The sequence below is a fragment of the Anneissia japonica genome, unplaced genomic scaffold, assembly GCF_011630105.1.
Source record: "Anneissia japonica isolate Jap-2015-1 unplaced genomic scaffold, ASM1163010v1 scaffold218054_len391659_cov197, whole genome shotgun sequence".
Taxonomy (NCBI): Eukaryota; Metazoa; Echinodermata; class Crinoidea; order Comatulida; family Comatulidae; genus Anneissia; species Anneissia japonica.
This window is the reverse complement of record NW_022743009.1, coordinates 210,770-220,372: the sequence shown is the minus strand read 5'-3', so window position 1 is coordinate 220,372 and position 9,603 is coordinate 210,770. Positions and strand designations below refer to the sequence as shown.

The 9,603-nt window shown below is 35.2% G+C and overlaps 2 protein-coding genes across 2 annotated transcripts in view; both read right to left on the bottom strand.

Moving 5' to 3' along the window:
* LOC117119318 overlaps positions 1-8,363 on the bottom strand; it is a 20,372-nt gene extending 12,009 nt beyond the window's left edge. The window contains exon 1 of the mRNA XM_033264100.1: positions 8,133-8,363. Coding sequence (XP_033119991.1) covers positions 8,133-8,134 — 2 coding nt within the window. The 5' untranslated portion in view covers positions 8,135-8,363. The remainder of the gene's footprint in view (positions 1-8,132) is intronic.
* LOC117119317 (tribbles homolog 2-like) lies at positions 2,177-8,135 on the bottom strand. The gene is made up of 3 exons (XM_033264099.1): positions 7,239-8,135; positions 6,318-6,610; positions 2,177-4,348 (listed from the first exon to the last, which is right to left on the bottom strand). The coding sequence occupies exons 1-3, from the start codon at positions 7,488-7,490 to the stop codon at positions 3,877-3,879; spliced, it is 1,017 nt and encodes a 338-aa protein (XP_033119990.1). The 5' UTR covers positions 7,491-8,135; the 3' UTR covers positions 2,177-3,876.
* Positions 8,364-9,603: the final 1,240 nt, after the last annotated feature.

Sequence of the window (9,603 nt, the reverse complement as noted above, 5' to 3'; positions counted from 1 at the left end):
TCCCCTATGAGTGTCGCAAAACGAAGACCGAAGATAAGACCCGAAAAACGAAGACCTCCAATTTTTTTCTCAATTATGTTATTGAAAGTATTTCAAAATCATCATAAAACAGTTGCCAAGTACCTAGGCTTATTTCATTATTTCATCTACACCAGGCTGTCACAAAATCATATAGGCCTAAGAGATATTTTTCGTTTTGTAGTCAACCATGAGTCTATAAAACGAAGATCCTTGATAATTTCACAAACAAAAGTTCAAACAACCTCGTAATTATGATTTTGTGACAGCCTGGTGTAGTATTGTTATCATTAAAAAAAAGAGAGAAAAAATGTCGGTCTTCGTTTTGTAGACACCCATATTGGTTTTCTATAAATCGAAGACCCTGAAAATTTCAGACAGACGCCCAAAAAAATTCGTAATTTTGATTTTGTGGCAGCCTGTTGTATTATCATCAAAATAAAAGAGAAAAAATAGGGGTCTTCGATTTTTGGTCTTCGGTCTTCGCTTTACAGATACCCCATGGCTTAAATGGCATATCTAATAAATATTAGTGAGTTTATAATGATCTCCGATACAGTAGTTATTGAAACATGGAGGTAGAATTTTATGATTATGAATGTTAGTTATACAGTAGTAAAATTCATTACACATTGAAAAAGAAACAAAATTTACTCAAACTTTAGGATAAGCTAAGTTTTGCCGGTGTTTGCCTAAGACCGTAAGATTTGATAGGAATGCATAAGACTTACGGCGAATGCGTACGGGTAACAGGGGTCTGGTAGTGTATAGTTAGGCCACTGGCCTAGAATGTTCGTTTGAGACATACTGCAGTACAGGTCTCCCTCCAATTTCTGGGACCACCGGGGTGTTCATGGCCTGTAGCAGATTTGGTCTTTAATTAGGAAAAATATGTTTATAAAAATAAAAGAAAAACATTTATTTTAGGCAGCAGAAAAACAGTATTTAATTGGAGGGGTCTTCGAGAGAGTATCCGACTAGTTTGCCGAATCCCAGACTGCCGCGCGTCCATTGCCAAAACCTAATTTAACTTAAACTAATAGTAAACTAAAACCAAATATTTGGTAATTTTTTTGGTACATTTGCATTTGTTTTGGTTTTTCTTCTATGTTGTTGTTAAGCGCCTCGAGGTTGTGTCAACGTGAGGCCCGGGTATAAATCCTGAATTATTATTATTATTAATTTGCCGAAAGCCATTCTGGGATTCGGCAAACTGGGTTTCGGGAATCTGGCCTAGACCTGTACAGTATTTATAATTTTATAGTTAATTTTCCCGTATAGAAGCTGTGTGGTTCATACTACTTTTGTTGATCTATGCCAATGCTTTATGTTATCATCTTCCAAAGGGTCACTGTGTGACCCCTATGCTGTGAACACAATACTGTACTGTAGTATTATAGGTAGCTTTCGATTTGTGCAACGCGACGCTAGAACGGAATCACTCATGTGTGACCGTCCTACCATGACGTTCTACGAGTTGACCTTAACGTTCTCGCATGCGCAGATGACTTTAGTGACGTCATTACGTTCCTTGTCCTACCGTCGTCATGCAATCGAAAGCTCCCTACTACTGCGGAATCGTTTGCAGCCGCGTTTGTCACTTTTAGCGTTTTGAAATGTCTCCAGTAAGAATGACCAGGGAAAAGTGAATGTTCCCGGAATGACCTTTGACCCCAAATCCGTGGTTTACATCAATGAAATCGACCCAATCGTTTGCCACTAGTACAGTAGTATTATTCCACTGAATTTATTACAGTATCATTTTTTTTTTTGCATAAACTTGAAAGCAGTGAATGCCTCCTTGGTGGCAGACCCTTGCGGAGGATACGTCATACTGCATGTATCAGTAGGGAGCTTTCGATTTGTGTGACAACGCGACGCTAGAATAGAATCACTCATGCGTGACCGTCCTATCTGGCATCCTACAATCTCTGCATTTGGCCAAATTGCGTTCCCAAAATCTACTCGACAATGTGACCCTAACGTTCTCGCATGCGCAGATGACTTTTAGTGACGTCATTACGTTCTACGTTCAATCGAAAGCTCCAACTTAAACCAGAAAAACTTTTGTTGCGCCATGTATTTTAGCCTACAAAAAACCCCAAATTCGTATTGAAAAATTTAATCTCCTTCCACTAAAATCCACTCAAAATCTTGATTCATGTGTTTCATAGTTTTTATTCAGTTTTTATTTTCGACTGACAGTCTCTCTCGCCTCTATGACATGATACAAGGCAAATTCAATTGGGTACATTAGGAACACTTGAATATTATGACACTTATAATCGATATTCAGGACAACTTCCATAAAGTAGTATCCAAATGATTTTCCATTCCCTTAAAATAACACAAATAGCTAACAAATAAAATCAATACACAAAACCTTTTCATTCACTTCATTTGGCAGTGATAACTAATTTAGTCTTGAAATTACACTTCTCTTCTCTCTTACTGGAATGATAGGTATTCTCCATTCATAAATAACCATCACCTCTTGTGAATCCTTCACTTCCCATCTATTTTAAAGATTCTCTTATGTAAAATAATTTTGATCTTTAGAGTACACCAACAATTAATAGGTAGTTCTCGCCGCATGACTTTAACCTTAACAGATGACGTCATAATTTATTCATCTTGCATTGCGGAGTGTACGTTACTTTCAGGAATTTACATGTTTGATGTATGTTAGTTACGGGTTTCCGCATGCGTATTTCGATTTGTTTACAAAAGGGACAGATCTATCGCGTTGCATAATATTGGGTACTAAGGTTAAGGTTAACGTCGTGCAGCGAAAACTACCTATTAGTAATGATTACTATAATCTTCAACAATCTGCATCTCAAGTCATCTATACCAACATTCCTATTAACCAACATTTGTCAAGCTATTTTCATTCATTTAAATCAATGTGATGTACTGTAATCGAACGCCAACAATTATCAAATTTGGACTTGGAAAGTAAGTATGCATGAGCAGTAACGATACAATTTCTATTGAAGGTTTGAAACGTAGGTACAGGTAACTGGCAATGGCAATGATAATCACAAATGAGTGTTGTGTGTCGAATGCACGTTATACATGTATACACATAAGCACTGACACAAACAGAATCACACAAATAAAACAAACTGCAAATGTACACACATTACATAATGCAGATTAAGGCATCACTCTTTTGTGCAACGCGGTAGGTTATAAACTGAGAAATAGCCTCCCAACATCATTAACAAAATATGAAAATAAGGTAAAATATATTTTATCAATTTATTAATATTGAGATATTTTATCGTACGTAAGTGTACGCAATGAAAAAAGTATTTGTGATAAATAATGTTTTGTGGAAACTAACAATAATTTTGCACAGATGACACCATATTGCAGTTTTAGAAACAGTACTTCTATATCACTACCAATAGCACTCTATTCACTTGAGTAATCAAAACTTATAATTCACGAATTTAAATAATTATAATACAACAGCTTCTGGCTGGGTCAAGGGTATGACTACAAGGCAATGAATACAGCCTGGGAACAATGCAGGATCAACAAATAATATCAACATCCACATTCACAGTACAGTATTCTTGCATAACCATGGTTAAACAGTGATCCCTACTGTACAGGTTGGTAGTCAGTTATCTATGCAAGTCTTACAATATGATATTTATGGATGCTGAAATTCTCTGGTGACCTTCATTGTCAGTTTGTGCAGGGTGCTACATGACAAGTCCTATATTTTAAGTACCCTGTTTGAGCAAACAATACCAGTAACACTGGTATCAGGATGGACGAACAAGGCAAGAAAATAAAGACTTTCAACACCAATGACAGCAGATACACCAATATGTGAGGAAAGTGCTACTGGAAGAAATATGCCTCATCATCTGGAAATACTGAATCTGGCACAAGCTGATCCTGACATTTTCTTGAACTTGTTGATGGTGAGACTGGGGTGCTAGGGTTTTTAAACCATGGGTGATCTAAAATCTCAGACGCTGTCAATCTCTGTGATGGCTCAACTCGCAGCATGCTGCGAATTAAGCATTTCGCTTGAGATGAGACACTGTCTGGAAGAGTGTACTTGCCACGACGGATCTTCTCAAAAAGAGCAGAAGGGTTAGAGTCATGGAAAGGGTAGCGCCCTACAAGCATTGTGTATAGCATTACACCAAGACTCCAAACATCAGCACAACGACCCGAATAAGTAGTACTTGTAGTGAGTATCTCAGGGCTGACATAGGCTGGACATCCATGCTTGTCGCTAATAGCATCCACTTCAACATTTTCCAACAAGTATGCATCATCAAGTCGATCCAACTTTAACCGGGTTCTAAAAAAAAGTGAAATTTTGAAAAAATAAAGAGTGATAAAAATCATTGTTTTAATAAAACTGACAAAAGAAAAAAAAGGAACTTTACAATGTTACATTCTTTCAATATGGAAAAAATGTTGAAAATATTGCACAATAAGCAGATTGTTGTTTGTGCAACTGTTGTTGCATTGTCAAATTATTATATTTTGATTTTCCTGTCCCTCACACTGTTTAATAAACAATATGTAATTTCATCAAACCAGTTTGCTTTACGATTTGAGTATTTTGTATTGTTGTACATTTTTAGGAAATTATAGCCACTACTATTAATAGTTAAATTGCTCATCGGCCAACCATTGTACAGAAAAAAGTGAAGTTACCTACGTCATGCTGGGGAGCCCAAGTGACATACCATTCAGACCAAAAAGTTTCTTTTGGCATTTATGATTTGTTTAAATTACTTTTCAAAATATCGTTTCTTGCAATATTTTTTAATAATAAATTTTAACTTAACAGAATGATTTTTCACATCATCTAACCACTCAACACGCAATTTACAAAAGTGCAAGTGAATCGCATTGTCTGCGATCATCAAGCCAGTTCAAAAGTCTTGCATTGTGATTACGTACTGTATTTGTGTTGTTTTGGGATACCCAACATGGCGTTAGTGGCTTCACTAAAACCAGCCAATGAACAATCCAGCTACAATAGTAGAGATCAGTGGGTATAGCCAACATTAAATATTGGATATAGCCCACCCCCTACCCATATCAAATTTATTTTCCTCTATAATTTTATTAAGTCAAATATTTAAATAAATATGATCAAATATTTTTTATCGAGTAGTTAGATGACAATAACTATAAACATAACAATTTCAGTACTGTAAACAAAATATAAATTCTGATGATAGTGAAAAGGGAAAAAATCTAATGTTGTTATCGCTCAACTGCAATGAGGAAGTCAATAAACTAGATCAGATTTCATATGGTGCTGTGATCAGGTGATACAATGAACGCTTGGCATGATGCAATAACTGAAAGAACTGGGGTGATTGTGGAAGAATGCATTGTTACTACAGGGAAGGCAACCATGCATTCAAAAGCACACCAACAACTGATTTTCACACGTTTGTGATCTTAAGGAATTGTACCCTATTATTTTACAATCATTTCTTTTTTCTTTTTATTTAAATAAATGAATTTTTTTAGGGGTTAAATTTACAGGTTGACTGTAAATATACTAATACAATTCTAATACCTGTGTGTTTTGTTTTTTATCACCAGGAAGTGGATTCTAAAATACATGTGGTAGGGCCTAGTGTTTCCTTGGAAAAAAAACAGATCAAACAGATCAAACATATGAAACATACGGTTACTGTACATTATACAGGTAGTGTGGCTCTGTGAGTCATCTTAGTTTCCTTTGAACTTTCTGAATTTAATAAAAACTATGTGATCAACATGATCAAGTTGATAACAGGAAATAACACGAAGAAACAGGAATACCTCTGGAAATAGCTTTCCCAATTCCCCATTCAAATATTTATTAATAAGTTCCTATCAAACTGATTGATTCAATATCAAAGATCACTTAAACGTAAAAAAATAAATCCCTACTAAATAAATGGATTCAACCAGCCCGCTGAGGATGTTGGCATTCTTGCGACATAAGCATTGCGCAATAACAAAATCTTTACAGTTACAGTTCAGGATACAGTAATAGTAAATGCTACTGTATGACAATGTTGACATAGGATAGTGTGTTGTCGTTCATAGACAATCTTGCATTAATGTTAGAAACAGAAATCCCGTCAATAAAAAGTTTAAAAAAAGATAATTTTTTTTTTCTTCAAATTGAATGCTCCACCATTGTGCATTGCATGTGATAATATAGGTAAAAAACTTCAATTTTTAGAAACACAGTACTTAAGACTTACTGACATTTTGATGAATTTTACTTTGTGTGAAGAAAGCTGAATAATTACCTTTGGTTATCACGAAACACAAACTTTCGCAGTTTTAAATCTCGTAGTACAACACCTGAACTGTGACAGTGCATTACGGCTGCAACAATCTGCTTAAACAAACCCTTTGCTTCATCCTCTGACAGTTTACGATTGCTACGGATATGTGAGTGCATATCTCCATGATCACGTTCAAAAAATGCATAAGCATATGAATCGCCTAGTAATATTTCAAGCACCTGGTTAATATTTTCATGGTAGCCCACCTGGATATTTGCTTTTAATACTTCTTGATACTTTCGGATATCTATAGCCTGAGGGAAAGTAAAGGAAATAACAAATCTCATTAAATTCTAAAGAGAACAGAATGGTGTTGACAAAAATATTATATTAAAATACAAATTTAATATAACATTACGTAGTAACTATTAATAGAGTAAAAATCTCATTAAATTTAAAACAACAGAAATGTTTACAAATTATATATTATATTAAAATACTAAATGAATATTACTTTACGTAGTAACTAACAGAGTAAAGCTGGGAACTGTCTGCGTCTAACAATGGTCGTGCGACCATCGGCCGACAAATCAAACGCCGCTCCCCTTAAGCGCTTAGCGATGCGACGCTAATTCAACATAGAATAATCTATATATTAGCTTGAAAAGGGCTTTAAGGAAAATATAAAGTTTGATGTTAGAGTTCATGAGTGGAGATTATCCAAAAAGGCTTCAATCATTTAGGACTACAGTACTTCTTTAAATTATAATTTGTTGTAACATGGTACCAGCAACATACAAACAATTATTCAGATGACAACATTTTTTCAAACAGTGTGTGATAGTGATACAAAATTTAAAAATGTATTAATGTCATTTACCAGTATTACAATTGTTTATAATGTATGTTTTTGAATACTTTGATGAAATAAATAAAACGTACCTTGCAGATAAGTTCTTCTAAAGTTATACTGTTCACAGCTTTGAATATTTTGCTATCAACCTCCTCCACCAGAAGGTAGTTTCCAACTTTAGAAATCACATTTGGCTGCTGCGGTGTAAAATCCGGTGGTGTTGGCGCAGATAGGTTCGGACTAAGGGAATTTGTGAAATCACCTGGTGAGTCTACAACATGACTGTAACCTTTGTTACGATCATTTTGGATTGCAATTGGCTTGGACCTTTGCACACTCATTTGGAAATAAATTTTTGTTCAGTAATAAAATAAGTTCTACTGAGACAAGCCTTTGTTTCAATTTAAATGGCTTTAGGATTATCATAAAATCCAATATATAAATCAGCTGCAATGTGAATTTCAAGATTTACAGTAAGCACTCTGCTGACCTAAAAAGGCCCACTGTATGTACGCTTTGAAAGAAAATATAGCAATACAACAAACGATGACAACACTGTGATAAAGTCTGCCTGATCGAGGCTAGTAGAAGCCTAGGTAGTCTAGGATAAATAAATTTGATATATCTCAACGAGGAAAACAATTAGAATGCTTTGTTTTCGAAGTATGATGTAGTCTTTGGTATAAAAAAAAATTATGTACAAAAAAGCTATTCAGTCCCTGAGAATGAGCAACATTAATCGTTCACTATTATAACAATAACTATATATATAATAGACGTTTGCTCTGATGATGTTCAAATTATTTACACTGAGTCTTCACAAATGATACATTTAAAGAAAATCCACTGGTTTTATATTTGACTGACGAAAACCTCTCCTCTCACGCCCTGTCTGTGTGTGTGAAGTCAGTTGATGTTGTTGGGCGGTTTAGCGGCACTAGTTGTTCAAGGTGGTGTGGACTGCAGAATCCAAGCTTACTTACATTTGATATTATTTTGCTTCTGGATAGATTTTGTCGCGTCTTCTTGAATTGCCGTTGATGTTACTAACAATATCCACCTATCTGCCGGCCAAAAAGGGACGGCTTGACCGTCAGTCTTCCTCGCTTACTGGCGAGAATTTTCAGTTTCGCAACGATTGCAAGCCATTTTGCAACGTGAATGTGTCATGAATGAGAACAACCGTCTTTGATGATGTTAACTACAATAATCTGTTTACCTGAATCAATGCGCGCCAGGTTATAGTATTTCGCAATATCCTTCTTTTTGCTTATAAATCAGCTATATGTTTGTCATCTATAAATCACAATTTGATATTAAACATAAATTACAATATATTATTAAATTATTTCACATTTATATTATCTTTAAGCCTGCTTTAAGTACAGAAACATGTATAATCGAAAAGAACTATGTTTTATGTCAAGGTTGTGAAAAGGCTAGACACAACAAAATGAATTGCACGGAATATTTTCGGGATGTTGCAATCGTGCATGATGACGTACAAAGAGTGAAGGCTGGTCTTGCGTTGTCACCATATATGGATATTAAAATACCATATTTAGATCGCTTGTAAAGGCATTGCGTCCAATCGTCATTCAGATTATTCTATGCGGATATCGTACGGTTTTCTATTGTTTACTTTTTTATGTCCGACATGAATCATTCACGTGACGTCAATACTATAAGTTCATTGGAATCGTAACACACAACACCAATTCTTCACAACAGATAAGATTAGTAGAGGAAGACAGGGTTTTACTCATTTTGTTTATGTTATGGATATGGTTTTTCACTGTATTCTAGTGTATATAATTTTAACAACAAAAATATAGGTTTATATTTTTTTTCCGCAGGCACTAAACTAAGCATCTTACTTATTTCTGTTTAATTTGTTTCCAAATTGACAAAGAAAAATGTAAACTAACAAGAACCATACATTTGCAAGCAAATTTATGCGAGGCCACTCACAAAACTTATAATTAGGCCAAATAAAAAAAAATCATGTGTTAGCCACGCCCGACCGACCCAAATTTTAGTCGGCATTCTATTTCAGTTTGGTTGTTGCTTTTTTTTTTTTTTTTTTTACTACAACGAACAGATTTTTTCATGAGCTAATAAGGCTGGAATAGCCTTGGCCGGGCTAGGGGGAAAAGGCCTAGTTTCCTACCGACTTACCTATTTTTTTCCCCCAAAAACGTGGCCAACACATGTTTTTTTTTTTTGGCCTTACAATAGGCCTACGAATTACAGCAATGTAGCTTCAGCCGATCTGGAAGAATTTATCACACCAAATAAACAAAACAAATATTCTAGACATAGAAACTTCTTTCTTTCCCTATGCAATTCCGATTGGCAAATGCTAAACTCGGTTACCATAGATTCGCTTACCCTATCGGCGAGACAGTCTCCGATATTGTCGTAACCAGAGGGATCCGTGCAGTGGATCTCTCT

What these genes read in the sequence shown, in the direction of transcription:
- LOC117119317 (XM_033264099.1), bottom strand. Translation starts at nt 7,490, where the DNA reads ATGAGTGTGCAAAGGTCCAAGCCAATTGCAATCCAAAATGATCGTAAC. An exon ending in TAGAAGAACTTATCTGCAAG is followed by an intron (nt 6,611 to 7,238) that starts GTACGTTTTATT and finishes ACTTTCCCTCAG; the next exon opens with GCTATAGATATCCGAAAGTA. An exon ending in GTGTTTCGTGATAACCAAAG is followed by an intron (nt 4,349 to 6,317) that starts GTAATTATTCAG and finishes ACTTTTTTTTAG; the next exon opens with AACCCGGTTAAAGTTGGATC.